Genomic DNA, 22,959 nt, shown 5'->3' with positions numbered 1-22,959 from the left:
GTGGTACAGCACGGGCTGTAATGAGATTAGCAGTCTGAAACTTTGTAGATATGCTAATGAAGCAATGCGCAAAAAAAAAGTTCCAATTCTCGCCACCAGGGTAAAAATGGCGCTATAAGCAGTCAAAACTTGGTATAGTTACAGGAAAAACACTATAAATAGCAGAAAACAATACTCTTTGTAATAAAATATCACTACAATTTCACTATTCGAATTACATGAACATTACTAAAGGAAAAAGCAACAAGCGTCACCAACAACAACCAGGGAGCTCACACAATCGTTAGGCAATGTCACCGACTTTGACGTCAGAGTTACAGAAAATTCCACATTTTGACTGCTTACAGCGCCATTTTTTACCCTGGTGGCGAGAATTGGAACTTTTTTTTTTTCAGAATTCGCGAGCGCATTGCTTCATTAGCATATCTACGAAGTTTCAGACTGCTACTCTCATTACAGCCCGTGCTGTACCACTCTGAACACCGTCACTTTAATTATAACCACCTGGTACATGCATACTCAATGTATTTGCAGTTCAGAGATTGGACCTCATAATAAAAGTTATTTTACCGGTAATTGTATGTATGAAAAAGAACTCTGCTGATTGGCACATTTGCTACTGTAAAAGGCTATTATCATTAACATTCCACAAGATTGTCCTATGTTTATCAATGTAAAATGTTAAAGATTGTCTAAAGGAGATATGAGACACTTGGCTGCTGCAATTGGCTGGTCACAACAGCCAATGAGGAACTGGACAACTTACCTTGTAGCGAGCGAGACCAGGAAAAACATATCATTATATGGTAATCGAAAATAGAGTGGCCAATCTGGAATGCTGTTCTGGTGCAACTTTTGATCTGTGTTTTTAGTTGAAAAGAGAAAACACTTCGACATGGAACTATTATAACCAGTGAAAAAAAGCACTGTTTATAACAGATATCGTAAAACCAACAATCCATTTGGGACAGAAACAGTGAGGATTACGGTAATGAGGAGTTTAAAAAAGGAAGGAGAAGAAATAGGGTGCTTTGGATGTGTTCAAGAAAGCAACGTTAATTAAGAAATGCTTTCACAATTACAAGAATATTAATTGTCTTACACCCACTTTTAAAGTGATTAGATACAGCTATGATATCATTGCTGAATTGGCTGTACGTTTGGTTTACTGGTTTTTGGCTCCCCAAGGCCTGGTTCACTGTGATTTGATCACCCATTGTGCCCCACCCATCATCACAACTGATGCTCTATTATTTTTGTCTAGGTCTACTTCACAGTGCTGCAACCCTGCAAGACCTTCTCCAAGATCAGTGATGAACCAACCACAGTCATCTCAACTACACGTACTCATTGCAAACATGTGTGCAGAGGCAGAGAAAGGAAAGGATGCAAATAAAACTCAAGAAGCAAAACCAGGTAACGAAGAAGAAACTGATAAAAAAACATTCAATGCTATGGGCTATGAAACACACCTCGTAGAGATACTGGAGAATGACATCCTACAGAGAAACCCCAACGTTCCATGGGACAAAGTTGCTGGTTTGGAGGAAGTTGAAGGAATTCTTCAAGAGGCAGTGGTTCTTCCTCTTCTTCTGCCAGACTTTTTCAAGGTAAGGTTCTTGTGAAGATTCATATTTTAGCATTTTGAATCCATTAGTTTTAGCTAAGAATAAGAACAATGCTTGCACAACAATAACTAAAAATAAATCAAACTACCTTAGATTGATTGATTTGCTTTATTTTATTTTGCTTTTGTGCCACTTTTGGCTAATTGCAAAGATGGGGATGAGTTATATGATGAAATTGATGAATCAACACACACAAACATCCATGCCCAGGCTGGGATTCGAATCCGGGACCTGTGGTGTTGTAGCACGTTGTGCTAACCACTCCGCGACGGGGGCTGACTCAAACGACTTTAGACTGAACAAAGGACTAAGTGATCATATAGTCTGTAATTGCAAGAAGGCTTACATTTGGCAAACAGAAAAGACAATGTGGAGAACGCTGAAGTTAGATCAGAAAAAAAACAACTTATTTTCTTCTGAATATGCATCTGATTACACTGATTTTCCCTTAAACATTAGAGGGTTATTTTTTAAGTAAGGTCCATTTTGCAATAAAAACGAAGTAAGTAAATGTTTTTCAAACAAACATTTATTTTCTGAATTTACATACACTTCTCTATTTCCTACATTACCTCCCAGCCAAAAGATTCGATCAGATCATCCGCATACAGTCCAGACCTTGCACCTAGCAACTACCACCTCTTCTGCCATCTGAAGACCTTCTTGGGTGGCAAGTATTTAGATACTGATGAAGAAGTGAAAACGACCGTGAGTAACTGGCTATCTCACAGGCGGCAGAGTTCTATGAGGAGGGTATCCAAAAACTCGCAGTTTGTTACGATAAATGTTTAAACCGGCAAGGAAATTATGTAGAAAATAGAGAAGTGTATGTAAATTCAGAAAATAAATGTTTTTTTGAAAAACATTTACTTACTTCGTTTTTATTGCAAAACGGAACTTACTTAAAAAATAACCCTCGTATAAAGGTTGATTGATTGAGTAGGTGTTTTAAGTCCACTTTATGTGCAGTAAGGATAATCGGAATTGGACCTACAGTTTAAAGTGGGATCTGAACCACTATGTGCCTACACCGAAAACATTTAAATGAAGAAATAGGCTGTAACACTGAATGTATTTCTATCTATCATAACTTATAATGTAAAATATTATAACACATACGCTAGAAGATTTTTCTCTGATAGCACATTATATGATTTTTAAAATGTATAGTGTACGGTTTGCAACATATCTGAATACGTCAATGTTAATTTCAACAGAAAAATTGCATTTACAAACTTTAAAATTACAAATATACAACTAAACGTAACACTGCCATCAAGCCTGTTACTGGGAGGATACATCTAATGAATAGGGGGTGGATTTTTTAATTTTTGCATATTTTTTACCTTAAGGAAAATTCATATGCTCTCAACGGATTTATGCTCTCAACAGATTTATCCATTTCAATTGATGTGGATTACTCTGGTAAAGTTTTATAGTGCATATAAATGCATATTTGGGACGTTAGTACATATTTTAGCTTAACGTACATATAATTTGCATATATTCGGAGTAATTTTCATTTAATTGTTTGTTTCAAGTTTGTCTGCTTCATTTTCCCAGTTGTTTGTGTCAGCATTAAAAAAAAATAGCCTACTTCTGTATGGTCATGGGCACTAGTTGGGTCAAGAACATTCCAGAACTCATGTCATAGCATTGCAGGTGGTCTGGTTGCGAAGATAGAGAAAACCCACACTTTCCTCAACCAATGACCTTTCAGAGAGGCATATTTTTATATCCATTTAGAGGTCAGTGTCAATCTCTCAATAACCATCAGGTATCATGAATATTTAATAACTACACAAAGATCTTCATGTTCACAAGAGAAATCTACTTCTCAAATTACATTGTATATTACTTGAGGTATTGCTTTACACATTATCTTGGATTAATACTTATAATTCTTATCATAACCTGCCAGGGAATTCGTAGGCCATGCAGAGGTGTCCTCATGGTGGGACCTCCAGGTACGGGGAAGACAACACTGGCAAAGGCTGTTGCGACGGAGTGTGGAACCACATTCTTCAATGTGTCCTCATCTTCTTTGACTTCCAAGTATAGGGGAGAATCAGAAAAACTAGTGCGACTTCTATTTGAAATGGTAAGCATTGATTAATGTGAATTATAAGGTTATAGAAGTTTTCAGTCTGGATTTTTTTCTTTCTTAATTGTGACTTAATTGGGCTTGAAGCTGTGGGCTTCGAGATCTAAAACACCAATTTAAACACTTACCTGCTTGTTTATTAAAGTTTCTCTATTCTAGATATTTGTGCTTTTCTTTTTTTTTTTCCAATTGCACTTGATTCTCAGTAAGGATGTGTACCAAAATAGCAAATCCAAAATTCTTAGCTTTTTCATGACTTATTCTTGACCTCATTTTCATTTATCTTCAACTTGATTTATTTGTAACAACCGAAGCCTACAAGAGAAATAATTCTACAATGCAAGCAATGCATACATATAAGAAAAATGTATTTATTCGACCTCTACTTAGGTAAAGTTGGAAATTAGCAATTAAGAAAATAACTATTTATTTAATGAAAAACCTCTGCCAAAAGACCAGTTAAGATAAAAACTGAAGCTGTATTTAACAAGAGAATTAAGACTTATTTTATCTATTAATGCATCCTGGACTGCATTTGGCAGGTTAACGAGGCTCTGGCAGCTGAACTCACAGCCAGTATAATCTTATGTGGGGCTCGTGTTGTCGTCCCTATATATTTATGATTGTCCCTTCATTCATCTTATCTAACCACCAATCATCCCCGTCTTCGCGATTAGCCAAAGGGGCAGAAAAGTGAAGTAAAATAAACTAACTAAATCAATCAGTCAGTCAGTCAGTCATTGTAATAGTAACAATTCTTGACCATAAGAATAATTTCTTTACTTTTTCTTGACTTTCATGACTTTCTTGACTGGTAAACTCCCTGCGAGCTTAAAGAATGCACAATATACAATTACAAATTATTAAAAAAATTTAAAATATTCTAGTCAAGATACAGTAATAAGCCAAATGTATTTGGAGCATTGAAGTTTTTCCGTGACATATTGAAGTTTATAGACATTCAAAATGAGCATCATTTGTAATATGCAAAATATGAAGGTTGTGATCCATCTCCAGCCATGTTCAATCCAACATGCCAATTTTATGATGTCACAATCATACCTTCAGGACATCAAAATCAACATCAGAGAGTTGAAGACATTAGATTTAATGGAACAAAAAAGTCCACACACAATGTGCCTCCTCCTGCAGATTCATTATGATTAACCAGGGGTGGGCATTCCCCAAGGCCCATTATGTATTCCCCCCAAAAAGGTAGAATATCCCCACCCCCCATTTATACTGAATTAATTACTCAAATTGTTTTTGTCAGACAAAATTTGCAGAAAAATATAATACCAGAGGTGCAACCACGAATTTTTGTCTGGGGGGGGGGATTACCAGGATAACCGTACCAATAATAATAATAATAATGACTATTATATTATTATTATTATTATTACTACCAGTAGTAGTAGTATCAAAGATGTTATTATCCTCATAAATTACGCAAAAATGGGGTAGAAGTCTGTGCTAAAGCATTTGTTTGGAACAAACGATTTGAAATATTTTTTTCAACACCGTCAATTTCACATTAGCTAATAATGGAAATAAAGCACACAAACTGTATTTTTGAATGGCAGAAAATGAATGATAAATGCATTCCGAAGATACATGTGTAACTTTCATGTACAACATATGTTTTACACATATGCAACATAAAATAGAAAATACATATGCAACAAGCTAACACTAAATTTTGTATGTATTCAAAGCTTATTCAATACAAATATACAACACATATTATTTAAATACATTACATTACAGAAAACTAGCAGAATGCAAGCAAAGGGAGCAAGAACATTTTTTGATCCAATTTTTGCAATTGAAAACGATATTGATTTAATATGGTCCAAACAATTTCACTGGACGCCATGGCATTCTCTCTTTTACAACTTTTTTTTAGATCTTTATCTGCCCATGGCCAACTCCCGTCACCCCTAACTACAGCTCTGAACTTGACAAAAACAAGAAAAGGAGATAATGCGAGTGAAGCAAGCAAGAAAATTTTGCAAAATGTATTTTTATTTGCATAAAATTTGAAATCAAAGGGATAATTGCTCCTCTGTGTGTCCCCTGCAGGTGCCCTTGGCCGTCAATGTTTGTCTCCTCTTGCTACCCTAGAATTGACTTCCGTCGAATGATCCCCTGTGGATGCATCACTGTGTAATACAGACATATTTAAGAACCTTATTCTGCACAGTTTGTCTGCTCGACTATCCTTGTATTAATGCGAATACTACACCCCCTCCATCCAAACCGATTATAAAGGCATAAGAGCTGGTGTTTCATTTCAGCCATATCGCTGTGATCACCCACACGTAGGTAGAAAAACTATACATAATAACCAAAACTAAAAATCAATAACAAGTCAATCAAACGATACAATCCCCCCAATTTTGGGAAGATATATAGAATTGGTATAAAATGTTGTCCCCCCCAAAAAATTCCCATGATGCAGGTGTGTCATTAACCACCCCCCCTGTGGGAAACCCTGTGATTAACACCACTAAAATGGTTACCATTACCATCTGCTTAGTAGTGATTATAATACAATCTATTGATTTCAAATAAAACTTTAATTTACTTGTGCATGGGAGCCTGCCTCACCTTTTAGTTTCTCTGGATGGGACATAATTTTTAAAAAATAAATTATCTGGTAATTTTGAAATTGAAGGTCTCCTGCTGGACCCTTAATTGTCACACCCCTGTAAAAAACCAGTTAGTTCTCATAGTACATTTATCTGCATGCAATTGAGCAAAGTTTTGTAAGCAACCTGTGAATAATAAAGCATACCAACTGTATCTCTGCTCTAGACTTGGAAACTTTGCTGATCGAACACACACTTCCATTTCCATCTTTTATGCACAACTGAAGGAAGATGCAGCCTGCAGCTGCAAAAATTTAAACTTTTCCAGTGTCTGGTGTAAGGAAGAGTTTCCCCATTTCCTTCTCATTTACACTACACTACACACTACTCTCTTTACATTTCCATGCTCATAATAGGGTTTTCATTTTCAGAAATGTAACTCTCTTATTTTCAGGCTCGATTCCATGCACCTACTACAATATTTATTGATGAAATTGACTCCCTGTGTTCACAGCGTGGGACAGAAAGTGAACATGAAGCTTCAAGGAGGTTTAAGGGAGAATTTCTTATACAAATGGATGGACTGAATTCACCAAGGTATGAAAAAGTAACATTCACTTTTAATACTTCTAAAATATAGATTTTTTAAAACAAATGTTAAATTGTTACACATCCTCTAGAAATATTAACATAAATTGTGGTGCAATACACTGTAGCTGTATTTGTGAGATAATTACATTCAGCTAGCTTGCACATAATCAATATAAAGATTACTTATTTTTACAGTAATGAAGCTGTGATAATGGTGTTAGCAGCTACAAACCATCCTTGGGATATTGATGATGCTTTTAGGAGAAGATTTGAGAAAAGAGTGTACGTCCCATTACCAAATTGTAAGTTGAGTTACGTTATCTGTAGACGGGCTTCAGGTTTTGAATTAAGAGTATATCATCCACTTATTCTCGATATAGATTAATTATTAATCGTTAGAGAAATGGATCAATTTTCAGCATATGATATGATATAACCTGACAAAGTTCTTAAGATTTGTTGCAGTGTTTGAGTTTGTACATATTCTCAGAGTTTTCCAGCTCAAGATAATTCTCTCAAGAGACTACAATGTTTCTGGTAGTAATGAAATTGCATTGAATTCCACTGTTATAAATGAAAAGTGGATCACAAATTGTGCAACAGACGCTGGCAGTTATGTCAAACAAAAACATACATGTAAAGTTTGTGCGTGTACGAACTGGATGAGTCCAGTAGCAAAATAGCTGCAAGTGAACACACATGAGAACCAGAGTTTGCCGATTGAAGTTTTACGCATAGTAATGCCTGCGGCAAAATACTTAAAAGAGGGGATGTTATGAGTTGTAACACTCATTGCAAAATTACAAATACAGCAAAGTGAATGATGATAAACAAAAGAAACTGTTATGTACCCGATAAGCCCAGTACATGTAAATAGTTGCGAAGTTGAAACAGAGATGGCAGCACAAGGCAAGTAAAAAGGAATATTGTGGTATTATACATAAATGATAGTGTAAATAGGCGTAAAAATAAATTAGAAAGATAAACAATAATAAAATAGTGTGTAAGAAGAAAGAGAAGATATAGAGATGACAAATTAATAAAGATATTTGTGAAATTAACACCGTTCTCATATGCAAGTACAGGGTGTCCCACGAACGGCGCAACTGGGAATTAAGAGTGGAGTTACTTTGTAACTGAAACCTGTACATACATAAGTCATACACCAAATGTTAGCCCTGTCCAAGTAGATATTTTTAAACATAGAAACAAAAAACGGGGTGCAGTGTTGTTCATGCAGTGTTGCCAAATGTAAGTGAAAGTGTAAATTTATTTTTCCACAAAGCATGGAAAATTGCATGTCAAACATTCGTACGGAAATTTGGACGTCAATTTCCACCTTGGGTAGGTGGACTATTTCGCCATCTATAGTTCAGAGAAGAAAACCGATCGTTTTCGCGTATAGCCAATCCTGAAATGCCTCGTAAAGGCGTACCGGTCAAAATGGGTGTTTTAAAAAAATTGAGGTACAGTGGCAACACTGTTGATGTTTGAAGGCAACAAAAGGTGTGTTTAGTGATGATCTATGACATGGAAATACTGGAAACAGGAAAAAAAGAAAATGAAAATTATGGTGAAAAAAGTGTTACTTACCTACTCCTGGCAACCATGCACGTAACAGGCAGTGTAGCTTTACAAAAGATGTTGAAAATGACAACCATTTTCCCTGAGGCATTCATCAACACGTTTTATCATGTTGGAAGCAACTTTATGCAAGGTTGATTGCTTTATATTGTTAATGGCTGTGCAAATGTTTATTTTTAGATCATCAAGTGTTCTTGGGTTATTAATGTAAACTGTTTGTTTCAAATAACACCACAGAAAAAAATCTGGAGACGTCAGATCCGGGGAGCGACTGGGCCATAAGTTTTTGCTTATAATGTGACCGCCAAAAAACTCTGCCAACATGTCTAAAGTTTCATTAGACGTGTGACATGTTGCGGAGTCTTGTTGAAACCAACAATCACGTTCATCACGTTCCAACAGAGAAACAAACTGTGTGATAAGGTCACGATAAACTATTCCGTCAACTGTTGTTTTGAAAAAGAATGGACCGATTATTTTTCTCCGCGAAATCGCGCACCATACACCGATCTTTTGTGGATGAAGTAATTGTTCATGTAACAAATGGGGATTGTTACTTGACCAGTGTCAAGAATTTTGACTGTTGACATATCCATTTAAGTGGAACCATGCTTCATCCGTGAAAAAAACCTTATCCAAAATATTCACACCATTGTCTCTAATAAAATTTCTAAACCACTGGCAGTATCTTACACGTGCACCTTTGTCTGCTTCCTTCAGTTCTTGCACAGCCTGTACCTTATATGCACGTAGGTGCAATTGTTTTAACGCTCGGTGAGTTGTTGTTTTTGATACACCTGACTGTGCAGCAAGTTTACGAACAGATTTCCTAGGAGATTGTGATATTCTCTGCTCCACACCTTGTGTCAAAACTGGTGGTTGTCTGTGGTAGGGTTTGTCATTAACTGATCCTGTTTCACGAAATCTGGAAACAATTCAATATATCGTCGAATTTTCTGGAACACTGTTATTCGGATATTTCTCGCGAAACACAGTTTTTACATTAGCGTACGATTTTGAACAAAAATAATGTTCCACAATGAACACCCTCTCTTCCAAAGAGTACTTAATTTCACAGAACAATTCTAATCTTCCCCTACGAACAATGCGAAATGCACAGCTCAAACAGTTCTGAGTACACAACTAACTGATTCTTTTGTTCTCGTTCGGTGGGCGCTCTTAGGTAGTAGGTAAGTAACACTTTTTTCACCATAATTTTAATTTTCTTTTTTTCCTGTTTTCAGTATTTCCATGTCATAGACCATCACTAAACATACCTTTTGTTGCCTTCAAACATCAACAGTGTTGCCACTGTACCTCATATTTTTTTTTAAAACACCCATTTGGACCAGTACGCCTTTACGAGGCATTTCAGGATTGGCTATACGCGAAAATGATCGGTTTTCTTCTCTGAACTATAGATGGCGAAATAGTCCACCTACCCAAGGTGGAAATTGACATCCAAATTTCCGTACGAATGTTGACATGCAATTTTCCATGCTTTGTGGAAAAATAAATTTACACTTTCACTTACATTTGGCAACACTGCATGAACAACACTGCACCCCATTTGTTGTTTCTATGTTTAAAAATATCTACTTGGACAGGGCTAACATTTGGTGTATGACTTATGTATGTACAGGTTTCGGTTACAAAGTAACGCCACTCTTAATTCCCAGTTGCGCCATTCGTGGGACACCCTGTATATACGAAATGCAAAGAAGTGGAAAGACTGATATCAATTTGTGTCTGCGAACAGATTCTCAATCTGTGAGCTTATTAGCATCCCCTTGTGGACTGTTTGATACATCAGTGACGGCACCTTTTTGTTGCACGTCACAATATCTGCACCCACTCTACACTTTTTGTCGCAATTAGTAGTGGTGGTGCATTCTAACTGATGCCCCAGATGGGTTAATAGATTAATAGAACTTTATATTAGTGATTTGAAAGTATAATCCTTCTTGAACTTAGTGAAAAGTCAAAACATATCTACAAGGATAGGACAATTAGCGAAGCAAAGGACCCACGATCAATGAGATATATGAGAAGATAAGTCCAGATCCAAAAGAAGTCCAAGTCCAGAAGGAAGCCCCTATCCATGTATAAAGGGAGGAAGATCGACAGACGTTCGATTGAAGAGGAAGGGTATCAATTTTTAACAAAAGTTGTGGATGTTGAAGCGACGACAAATGGAATAAGAACTTGAACTTGTATTACGATTAAAACAATTATGGAAACATTAAAATTTATGTAAAAGTCCGATTAACCCTAGTAATACATGCGTATATGTTCTTAACTAAGCCCCGTGACAGGTTAACCTTGCAGCAACTTTTCGCATATATAGACCCAAATGTGCGCGGAGAAAATAGTTCCGCTGCAATACTGCGAATTTTCTCACTGTCTGTGATATGAACAGCTCAGCGGTTAAGGTAAGATTGGCACGGGGATGCTGAGTGCCGCTCTAGAGTGGATTGATACATAAAACCTGCTGCAAACTTAACCTGTCGCGGGGCTTATAATGTTAATGTAAGAAGACAGATATAATACAATGGATTAACAATATCCATTTGAAGACTCGCTGTCTGGTTTAAATTCCAAAAATAATCTCAAACCTGTAGATTTAGCCATGGTACAAAGGAATTTGCACCTCAAGGAGGTAGCAGAACCGAATGGATAGAAACAAAATACTGATCTGAAACCTACAACATTGTTTTGTTCATATTTCTACCTACCTCCCCTTCTACATGTAGATTCATCTTCTCGAGCCAGTCTCAACTTTCACGGAGGAACAGGAGGCAAATTTGCCAATCACTGGATCAAGATCTAGAACAAAACTCAACAAACAGGAAGATCCTATGTGTAACGCACTACAAAACAGTTCCATGTCAAAAGGAATCCAAATATGAATTAAAAGCTGACTGATATGTGTGTACATCTATCTTTGTGGCAACTGTACACTTCATGTAGGTATAAATACATCTATTATGCATGCTAGTGATTGTATTTCCGTGCAACTGCCAGTTTTTATGTTTATCATTGCTTCACATTCTTTCTTTAGCTGGCGCAAGGATGCAGTTACTCAAGATCTGTTTAGATGATGTGACTCTGGCCAAAGATTTAAGCCTGAAGAATATAACAAGAAAATTACGTGGGTATGCAGGGTCTGATATCAATAATGTATGCAGGTTAGTTGAATTGAATGTATCCTTCCAATTGACAATTAAAAACTTAAACTTAGCATAATCTACATTGGACATAATTTGTGCATTATAAAGTTTCAAATGTTGGTATTACTATGTGGACAAGATCCTTAATAGTAATTATTTTCTGTCTCTTTAGTGAGCTGCGGTGATCCAGTCAGTAGGTATGTAACTGTCATAGGGGAGACCCAGTTTGATTCCCAGTATGGAATATTCAAGCATGTTCCTGCAAGGAGTGGCTCTGGTGTTTACCCAGCCTCCTGGCACCTGATCATGGTAAAGATAGTCAGAGCATGGTGCTGATCACATCACCTGCACATCCACCCATGTCTTCATGGCATGTTGCAATACGCAGTATCTTCACCTCTTTTTCTGCATCTATAGGCTAATCACTACAATGAGAATGAATGGGAATTTGAAGAAGGGACAGTCAGGGTAATACTTATGCCCCAGCCATGGCTTTGACCTAGCATCTTCAATGACTGAGATAACTTATTAGTATTTGTTAGATCATGAGCACATTCAGCTCCCAATCAATCAATAACTAACATACATAATAGGGTGTATCGAAAAAAACTTCTTTTCGAAATATTAAGGTGGCTAGTGCGGAAAAGTGGCCATTTGTGACAAAAAAAAATTTCAGATTTTTTTCAGATTTTTTGGAGGTCGTTCCTTCTTGATCCCAAACCACACCGGTGCGTACACCTTCATTATGTAGTATGTGTGGTTTGGTATCAAGAAGGAACCATCGATAACTGATGGAGCCCAACACCTCTAGAATTTGATCTACTTGTCCCGATTTCTCCGACACCACTTGAGAGATCTGATTCATAGGGTCATTCAACAAAACGCATTCTTCGCCCATCCTGAAAATCTCCTGCTGGCTTTAATAACCGACCAAAACCCAGAAATAAGAAGTCTTGGTTGGCAAAGAATTAAGAAAGCAAGAGGATTGAAAAAAGGCAAAAGAATTCGCACTTTTGTTTTACCAACCATCAATTTTAATGCAGACCAATACTATGACATGGTTGATTGGGCTTCGTGCTCCCTCCACGAGCCTCTGTTGACCAATAATATTACAAATGAAGAAGCAGATGACATTAAAAACAAAAAAAATAGTGGAAATTCAAGACTTCCCCTGCCACACACAAGGAGTGAATTGTGAAAATTATCACAGAGGCTGCTTCTTCCGTTTTCGGCGCCAGCGCACGTGATGTCTACATCAAAGCAAAATTCGAATCTAGAGAACATATGCCGACATTTCGAACAAAAAGTGACTATAAAGTTCAAGGAGAAAACTAGAAGAAAATCTTGGCCTGCCCCTTAGTAAAATTATGTTTGCCAACATGGGTGGAGCTCGCAGTCCAGCCACCTCCTCATGGTGAGCTCTGGGTTATTTTCAAAGCATGAAAATAAGCGAAGCACTGGACAGTAATTGAGGAACTGTTAGCAATTAGAAAGTCAAAATATTTTATTTAGTCTTTTATATCGGAAAACTTTTGAATAAAACACAGTCGAAACCAATTGGAAACCATCAATAGAAAAAATGGAGTTTTTAGCCTCAAATTGACAATTTTTGAGCAAAAGCATACATAAACAGCATAGGAAACCACCCCTAAGGCACGAATGTAACATATTTGCCGTAAACAAAACAATAAATGACCATAATGCAGAAAATAAGACATGAAATAGCCTAATAATGACATTTTTGTGAAATTGTTGTGCATGTTGCATAACCAAATCACTATCAAAACTTCAAGGTCTATGCGCGCCACCTAAACGACCTCCAAAAAATCTGAAAAAAATCAGACGTGTTTTTGGTCACAAATGGCCACTTTTCCGCACTAGCCACCTTAACATTTCGAAAAAAAGTTTTTTTCGATACACCCTAATACATAAGTGCTTAAGGCATTAAGAGAAGGATGGCACAGCCTTGAAAAATTTGTCTCATGTTTTGTAACTAGTGGATCGGTCATGACTAGATGGATTTCTAGTTCCATACCTATTTTGTTTTACTATGTCCTAGCTGTATGTTATTTAGACACCTTTGTGTTTCATGTACACTGCATCCCTTTACTGAATTTCTGTAGGACCTAACATACCCATATGAACCATAAATTCCTATACATGCCTAAAAACTGTATTTGTACCTGAAAACCTTTAAACTTTTCGCGCAAGTGTAAAAATAACTTTTATTAAGGACCCTTGAGACCTTCAACGAATCTGAGCAGCAAATGTGAAAATTAGAAATGTTTATATTATGAAATAAGTACAGAATTTAAAATCTAATTTAGGATTATATTCACCATGTTTATACAGAATGTTATTCTACTGGGTGGCCAGAATTAAAGATGCCCTATTCATAAGCCTCAGAAGCCTGTTTGAAGCATCTGATTGCAGTGAAACTTGGTACAGAATATGGAGACCATAGCTGATGACAAAAAAAAGTTTAAATTTTCATGACCAGGTTGAATTCCGATGCTGAAATCTGGTGCACAATGAACATCCCGGAAAATGCTTCGAGAGACCATTGATAACAGTATCTTAAGCTTCGAAAGCTTCATTCATGTTAGAAAGGGGTGCATACTGAACACTGCTGTACTGACAAACTCAAATTAATGGTTGTTGTTACTGTAGCACTTCAGTACCACCTGGTGGTGAAAATTGAAACTCTTTTTTGTCAGTATTTGTTTCCCCATTGTCTCCATAGCCTACCAATTTTCACTGCATTCCATTGCTTCAAACGGGCTCCAGAAGGCTCTGAACATGCCCACGATCGCAAAAGGTGTCCAGTTTTTGTACCAAATACTGACCTTTTCTTCACTGTAAATATGTGGCCCTAGATATCAGATGGCACTCATACATCAATATCAGCCCAGCCCTAACCTTAACAGCCAATTAATCAATTCAACCCTCGATATTCTAAATTCCTCAGAGATGCTGCTTTGATGGCAATGAGGCGGGAGATCATCGGCAGAAGCCTAGAAGAGGTACGTCAGCTAAAGAAGGAAGAAGTCGACCTACCAATCAGTAACGATGACTTTGATGAAGCAATCAGCAAGTGCAAAAGAAGTGTGTCCCTCAAAGATGTTACTCGATACGAGGCATGGATGGAAGAATTTGGGTCAATTTGAATCTTCGAGTCCTGTTGAGTAGAAGGAACTGCATGTATGCGTTGTTACTGCTGATTAAGCTTCATTCCTTGAGAAGAGTAGTCAATAATTGAAATAAATCCTTGTATGACATCAAGTTATGCTAGTTTGCATATCTAAACCTCTGTAATAATTGTGTGTAGTCCACCAAAAGTGCAAGCAATGATACTAAGTTTATGCACCATTATATACGAGTATGTTTTGTAATTAATGATTTTCAATTTTGTAAGCTTACCATTCATATATTTTGTATTCATGTAATATTTAATTGTAATATATACAAAACAACATATCAAAGATGTTTATGTTCAATTGTTTCCATTCCTACTGGGTACTACTTTAAAAAAAAAAATGAAAAATGTACTTTGAATCTAAAGGAAAAACTAGAAAACATATCTTAAGGCGAGGAGGGACAATTATACACTAGTTATGCATTTTATTTTAATATCATCGGATTGGGCACTGCTATTTAAAAAAGGCTTTAGTATGCAAGTGAGTATGAATTTCTCTCCATGTTGCAAGTGGAAACTGTTTTTCAAGCTGATTAGTAAGTTAGACACGATGTTTGAAAAATATGATTAATAAGTATTTACAGAATCCCATGTATTCCTTATGGGAAATCGACTTCAACTTCAAGTTACGGCTAAACAAATGGAAGTTTTGACTTTTCCTACTACTATGACATAGTTCGTGTCCTTTTTCCATCCATGTACTTTTCTATGTCATTGGATGTTTGATATTCCCGAGAGAACAAATAAAATAATGGTCCCATAAACCTAATGCATTTCTCCTTGCCTCATACAGCCATCCTCACAGTTTTGCCAAACCTGATGTGCATAAAAGAGGTACATTTCACCATTAATAGAGCTAAAGATGACTTTCAAGGAGTTATATTAACGAAGGTTGCATAAAGTGCCTCCTAGGGTAATTTTAGGTGTCAGAGGGGTGCTATTACCGTTAGCTTTAAAGTGATGGCAATTTATTCTTAGTTTTCACCACCTACATTTGGCAGCATCACCCATATAAATAATCCAATGATGTTCAGATGACATCGAAAATAAAGGATTCCCGGATAATAATATTGTCATCTTCACCTTAGCCACAGCGCTATACATAAAAATACCTGGGGAGGAAAGAGGGGGTGGGTGACAGCCTATATATGAATATCACTTCACGTGCAAAATGTACTCATGGCAACGGTTGGTCTTTATGGGCCGGAGCCAGTGGTGGCATCATGGTGGGGCAGAGGGAGGGTGCCACAGTTCACAGTCAAACGAGTGCATGAAAGAGCCAGATCTGGCTCCAAAAGAGCAAAGTTTGCAACAGTGATCAGCAGCTGCTCCAGCGAGAAAGACCTAGGGGAAATTGTCCCTCCTCGCCTTAAAGGAACGTAATCTCTAGCATCATCAAATTTGTATCTGTGAAGTCATGGTGGAGATTTCATAAAAATTCATACCTACAACTATGAATATTAGACATCTCATATTGGAGAAAAACAGTTTAACCCTGCAGGCAAAAGTAAAATAACAATAATAATTAGAAATTGAATTACTATAAATATGTCTACAGAAACTTAGAAGTTTCCCTTTTACTTTGTTTAGATCTGAGATATCTAGTATGCATAGCTATAAAAATACTCTCATCACAAAAAGTTTGGAATATTGTAATATTAGGCAATAGGTTTTAAGTCTACTTGATCCACAGTAAAGCTAATCGAGACTGAACCTGCAGTTTAAAGTGGGATCCGAACCACTATGTGCTACTACTGGGAATCGAACCGGGGCCACTTGATTACAAGGCGAAGACGATTAGGCGATAGCCGAGGTGGCATGTGTCGACAAAGCAAGAGAATGTCCAGCAGACAGATACCATGTGTTGTTGAATTCCAAGCTCGTGCCTATCACCTATTGCCTAATATACCAATATTCCAAACTTTTTGTGAAGAGTCTATAAAGCTTCATCCTTTAATTGGTCGTATTTTATATTTGGACAAACAAAAAAGTAGTCATGTATCTACCAGGATCCGAACCCAGCATGCTATACAAACTACTATTTGCTGTGCATTATTTAAGACTCATGAGTTAGTTCTATGAAAATCATATAAATAATAATAAAGTACTGTCCTTGTTTTATTCTTTTGTTAAAGCTGCAAGTTAAGCTATTCCAACATTGTTTTTTTTTTTTAACAAGAAAACTGCATTAACATGTTAACAACAGTGTAACATGATAAATTCATAAACCATATTTTTCTGTTTAATATCATAACAAAGAATTGGAATTGCTGTACAAAGTTTCAAGAAACGAAAATCAAGCATTATAATAAAGTCATTAACAAGTAATACCTCATTAGCAGTCACTCCTTGTTCTGTTTCAAGTACACTCAAGAATTTCTACAGAAATAACCTTGTACCACATTACTACTATTTAAGAAAAACCTTTTACAGCATGTGGGAAATTTTCAACAAGTACAGTGGAACCCCGATTTTACATTTTCCCGCATTATACATTCCATCTGATGGTCCTAACATGGTAAAATGTTATAAAACTGTTACATTTTCCTGCAATTTAAGTTTTTTCAGCTTCGTACCTGAAAAACATAAAAATTGACGTTCCACTGTATTACCACATCAAATAAAACAATAGCAACGTACAATGCAATATAAGATATTTGTTCGTAACTTTCAATTTTCAAACATAAACAATTTTATAAATACCTTATATAAATATTTTATTCTTTATATGAAGAAAAATGACACTTAATGAAAAGTATATAGCAATACCTGGAGTAAGACAGGATATAAGAACAAGCAGCAACACAACATGTGAATTAAAAAAACAGCATGCAGTTCATGTTTCAAAGACAACGCATCTCCATCTCTATGACAAAAAGGATGATAAGAGCACATAAAAGTTAGAAACTAACTGGTTGGAATTAAAAGAAGCAAGTGTTCCTACCCTATTTTTACTCCAGGTAAAATTATACAATGTTTCTGTTAATTTTGTTTCATAAAAATCACCGGTTACATAATAAATAAAATTACCAGATAAAAAACAAAAACCAATTTGTAGTTAAAGTATTAAAGGGATGAATTAATATGAAATTTCTGATACTGATATTCTACTGACGTGATAAAGACTTGAAAATGTTCCTTGTGAACATAAATGGTTTATTCGCCTCTTGACAGAATGTATGCAACCATTCACTGTAATGAGCTGCGGTGGTCTAATCAGTAGGGAGTTTGACTGCCAAGAGGGAGATCTAGGTTCGATTTCTGGGGTGGGTGATGTAAGGTCAGAATTTTTCCGTACTGCATAAGCGGCTCTGGGGCTCACCCAGCCTGAAATCAATGGGTACCTGGAGGGGTAAAGGTAGCAGGAGCATTGTGCTGATCACATCACCTACAAAATGGCAGATATTGAGAATGTGTGGAGTCCTACTCCCACATCCCCTAAATGTGCCTTCGTGGTGCGAGGAACTTTACCTTTTGGAAAAGACCAGCTCAGTGGCTGAATGCATTCAATGGTCTACTTTCAATCTCACCCTTAAAGTTCCTTGGTTCAAGTTCTATCCTGGGCATAGATAGATGTTCCTTGTGATTGTCCCTTCACTAATTTCACCTAATCATCATCCTCATAGTGACAATTAGCCAAAAGTGGCAGAAAAGTGATGCTAAATGACAAAGGTTCAAACACAACCTCTGGGAAAGCAACTTTGTATTTAGACATTTACTTGTCAATTATACATGTTTGTGCAAAAAAACAACAAAATGCCAGAATTTTTACACTAAAGTACAGGCTATTCGTAATTATACTGGACTGGACAGGTATATTTTATCTATATGCCACTATCAGCCATTCTCTGTACTATTAATATGTTTTCTGGTTTGAAATATAATAAAATACCACCTCTGGACAAGGAAACGTTTTTTAAAAAAAATGATAATTTAAATTATTGTAAAAATGCACATTAACTGTTAGTTTGCATATCTTTACTCCATTCTTGCTGGCCTTGACCAACCAAAGGGCTGTTGCATCCAACTTATTCCCTATTAAGACTCCTAGTAAGGGTACTTGCAATCTCTGCAGAAACACTAGAGTGTGAATAGATTACCTTTTTTTAAAAAAAAAACTTCTCTATCTCTGAGCAGACATATGAAAGTAGAGGATAATGCCAACTTAGTCGAATTGTGTAACGAGAATATTCAAAAACAAAGGAATGACACTTATTTCTTCATATAATTGCAAATCATGGAAAGAAAAAGTTTCAAATTCAGTCAAAAACAAGGTAATATCACTATTTTCTGTCATATTACCTAATTTACTGGTAAAGCAATACTGGCTGCCTCCAAGTGCAAAATATTTGTAAAATAATTGTGCGTCCTTTTCAGTTATATTCCAAGAAATAAAAATGGCCTTGTGGAGAATGGATTATTTTTGGATGTTTCTGGACCACTCTAGTGTATATATAGTTATGTAGCATTCATTGTATCACATATGTCAATGCAGCACAACTGAAGAACACATCATCAAAAATCTTGCAAACAGTAGCCAAGCAAATTATTATACCTACACTCAGTAATAGCATGTGAAGACACTCCATAAGCAGTCTGGTGACTTAGTTTCTTCCCGTGATAAGTTCTCGAAATATTTGAAAAGTGTGAAGACGATGCTGAAAATAGACATCCCAACATAAAGAAAGAACATCTCTGTTGCCATTATGAATTTCACAAAGTGAAAACGTGAATGAAAACAAGTGAGAGTGAAGCCATGATATTGCTCTCAGCAATAACCAGTTCAAAATACACATGCAGTAAGAAACACAATTGCTAATTGTAAAAAGGGCACTCATATATGGGTCTCGAGATGTATGATAAGTGGTAAAGAAAAGGAACCATCAGCAATTTCCACAAACATTTTTATCTTTTATACCCATGCACTTCCACAGTGGACTTCGCACCAGCAAGTTATTCACACCTGTTTAGGTGTACCACAATTTAAATATAGCACATTAATAATAGCCAGAATTTCCACACCTTGTTACAAAATAAAGAATACAAGAAATATTTTCTGGGAAGACTATAAAATTAATGCTCACTTTTCTCAAAGCATTTAATTCATTGAAAAAAAAATATAATAAAAACGCCTTTGCTACAAGCTGGAACAACCATGCCAGAATCCTTTCGAGCCAGTAGATTAAGAACATGTCACACAAAAATTAAAAAGATCCATTAGCAATGCCTTCCTCTTCCTACTTGCTTTTCCTTGAATATGACCCTGAGAAGGGGTTGAAAGCTCAGAATTAAGGTTTTAATTTTTGGGTCTGTGCTTACTTGCTCCAAAGTAAGTCAGACATCACTTACATCAAATTTTAATATTCTGAGATTATGATTCCAATGTCTTAAACTTTTTCTCATACAAAAAAAGGCACATTGAACACATCTAATCTTTACTACCACAAATATATTCAGGACCGAGACAACACACAACAACGATCTCTTACACCTATAATAAATAGTGACACATACATTTCATGGTAGGACAAAATATACATACATATTGATAGTCCATCACGAGATCTTTTACATCAGTTCTAAAAATTTCAGTCTGCAAAACAGAATGTATGCATGGTAACACAGATTTTTCAAAATGTCTGTAACATTCATGATTAACCACATATGTTGAGATTACTAATCCTTCTTAGTGGTGAATTTGAATATGCAGCATAAATATTTCATCTCATTCATGTTTTGTTCAGTTACGTTCCACAGAATACTGCACGAAGCACTTTAGAACTGAAAACAGATCTGAATATTTAATTTCATCTCATTATGGTTTGCATTATGACATTTTGTGTATACCAAAGCTTAAGCCAACAGTGTATCCACTAATAAACAAGAGAAAATGAATTAGGCACAAGGATGTTGTTTTCTTTATCCAAAACATCTCACCCCTTGAAAAGAACAGAGCCCTCTGCTAAACAGGAGTGCGCACAATATCCCAACTGGTCGATTAGTCCTGTTAGCTGACACTGTTAATTTAATTTTAGTCTTTTACCACATTTATCCCCTTTGGTTATTTATTTTCTTTCATGGCAGTTTTTTCACCTGAGTGCAAAACATCATGTTGATCCAAATTCCTTCATCCATCTCTCATATTTCTCCAGGTCTGCCTTCGAGACGCTCTTGTTGCATTTCTCCAGGGCATCCTCAAAGTCCTCCATGGTGACAGGAAGGTCCAGCTCCTCCTTTGGCAGCTGCTTTATTTGGTCCGGCCTCAGTCCTGCTATCTTACGTCTCATGGACATCATCGAGGCATCCCTGTTATGCAAGATAGTAATTTCATCGGAATGGTTTATTGATTGATTGAGTTTAAAGTCCACTTTTATGCACGGATATGCTAATCGGGACTGGACTTATAGTTTAAAGTGGGATCCGAAACCTCTATGTGCCTCCACCGGTATCGAACCTGAGACCCCTTGATTACAAGGCAATGACGCTATCACTATGTTATCGGAGAGGTCTTACTTGGAATGGATGAGGAAGGCAGGGACTTTTTTTCTAAAGTTTAATGGCCTACCTTTTAGAAGTAAATTCAAATTTTGTGATTACTTAAAGGATATTCCCTGAATAATGTGTTGGATGCAAGTAATAGCAATGCTGGTGTATCTAATTTATTTTTATTTTAGTTTAAATATACATTTTGTAAAGTTCCAGTTCCATGATTTCCTTATCTTATGGAAGCTCTCAGACCAAAGTGACAACTGACAGGCATAGTGAATGATTTTTCACACATTGGAAAGGCATGTCATTTTGTTTTGTTATTTCAGTCTGAAAACTTCCTAAAATTACATTATATTATTGAATATTTATGAGTAAAAATTACGGTTGTTCATTTTTTTCAAATGCAGTAATGCCGAAAAATATTTATTGGTACAAAAAACAAAAAAACAAAAGTTTATATATGTGCAGTACAATGTTCTGTAGACACTTTTCATCCATTCAAAATCACAAAATAATGAAAATTTGACATAAAATATGAATTATGGCCCTTATTGTGAATTTCAACAAATTTTGTGCTTAAAAAATGGAAAATACTGTGAAAATCCAACATTCTTGTGTTTTAGGCTTAAAGAATTGAATACACCATATATGTATGCGCATATAACATACACGTCTTACAAAATTTTATCCACAAGAAAACTATGGTATGAGTTATACATGGAATACTTTTGACAGCTACATGAAACCACATGTACAGGGTGGCCACAAATTAAGGGGGCACCTTATGCCAGTAATAATAATAATAATAATATCGTCTTTATTGAGAGGGTGTGTTTCGGCCTCGCGGGCCGTTCTTACAACAAACCCTTGAAAACCAGTGTAACTTTTGTATTAATTGAGCAAGTATTTTTCTTTTCTTTTTATCTTTCTTTACACATACGTAAAATCTAACTGATATAGTGGAAGAAGTGGATGTTGTTTAGAATGGCAGCAAGTCACCTAAGTATTGAGCAGCGTGTCAAATGTGTACGTGTATTTTCCATTACCAATAACGTGTAGCTGAAGTTCAGTGACGAATGCTGCAGGATGGATCTCTAGCTCTTAACAGTGACACTATCTCACAAATCAACAAGTTATTTGATGGAACCGGAAGTGTTTCAGACCTTAAAAATCTGGTAAGCCATGAACAGATAGAAGGAAAGCCAATTACGTCTCCAAGCTAGCATCGATTTAAATGGAGCTCAAATTGATAATTATGTGGAGAACAGATGTCATTGCGATGTCTTAGTTACTATCTTCAGAAAATAAAACGTTGCCAATATTATAAATATGTTCTCATTGTTAAACGTAATTGATGAACAAAAGGTGCCCCCTTAATTCATGACCACCCTGTATATGGATGTTTTCCATGATTTTCTCCTTGTATTGGAATGTTTTGCATCACTGAGCAAAGTGGTGGGGTTCTGATGGGAAACAAGTTACGAATACTGTTACAAAGGAGCTGTAACATTGGTATTTGTCAGCAACAAAAGTTGAGTGCTTTTGGTGCATTTGAGCATGTACCTACTACCACATGGGAGTCATAGCTTCGCCACTTGTCGCATGA

General features: G+C 36.2%; 2 protein-coding genes across 5 annotated transcripts in view; one reads left to right on the top strand and one right to left on the bottom strand.

Annotated features, from left to right (window-relative positions):
* Positions 1 to 15,135, top strand: part of LOC145989435 (katanin p60 ATPase-containing subunit A-like 1) — a 40,883-nt gene extending 25,748 nt beyond the window's left edge. Inside the window, exons 5-10 of one of the 3 annotated variants that reach the window (XM_083124777.1) lie at positions 1,265 to 1,610; positions 3,550 to 3,729; positions 6,778 to 6,920; positions 7,110 to 7,216; positions 11,560 to 11,653; positions 14,637 to 15,135. In XM_083124777.1, the coding sequence (XP_082980903.1) occupies positions 1,265 to 1,610; positions 3,550 to 3,729; positions 6,778 to 6,920; positions 7,110 to 7,216; positions 11,560 to 11,653; positions 14,637 to 14,835 (1,069 nt within the window). In that variant the 3' untranslated portion in view covers positions 14,836 to 15,135. Of the gene's footprint in view, positions 1 to 1,264; positions 1,611 to 3,549; positions 3,730 to 6,777; positions 6,921 to 7,109; positions 7,217 to 11,559; positions 11,687 to 14,636 lie in introns of all 3 variants that reach the window. The other 2 variants (XM_083124776.1, XM_083124778.1) reach the window with 2 other exon arrangements.
* Positions 15,136 to 16,981: 1,846 nt separating this feature from the next.
* Kat60 (katanin p60) overlaps positions 16,982 to 22,959 on the bottom strand; it is a 29,655-nt gene continuing 23,677 nt past the window's right edge. For both annotated transcript variants that reach the window (XM_083124049.1, XM_083124050.1), the window contains exon 12: positions 16,982 to 21,170. In XM_083124049.1, coding sequence (XP_082980175.1) covers positions 20,972 to 21,170 — 199 coding nt within the window. In that variant the 3' untranslated portion in view covers positions 16,982 to 20,971. The remainder of the gene's footprint in view (positions 21,171 to 22,959) is intronic.

The sequence above is a fragment of the Lepisma saccharinum genome, chromosome 6 (genome assembly GCF_977018435.1).
Source record: "Lepisma saccharinum chromosome 6, izLepSacc3.1, whole genome shotgun sequence".
Lineage (NCBI taxonomy): Eukaryota > Metazoa > Arthropoda > Insecta > Zygentoma > Lepismatidae > Lepisma > Lepisma saccharinum.
The sequence above is the reverse complement of the archived record's forward strand: the minus strand, read 5'-3'. Positions and strand labels throughout refer to the sequence as shown.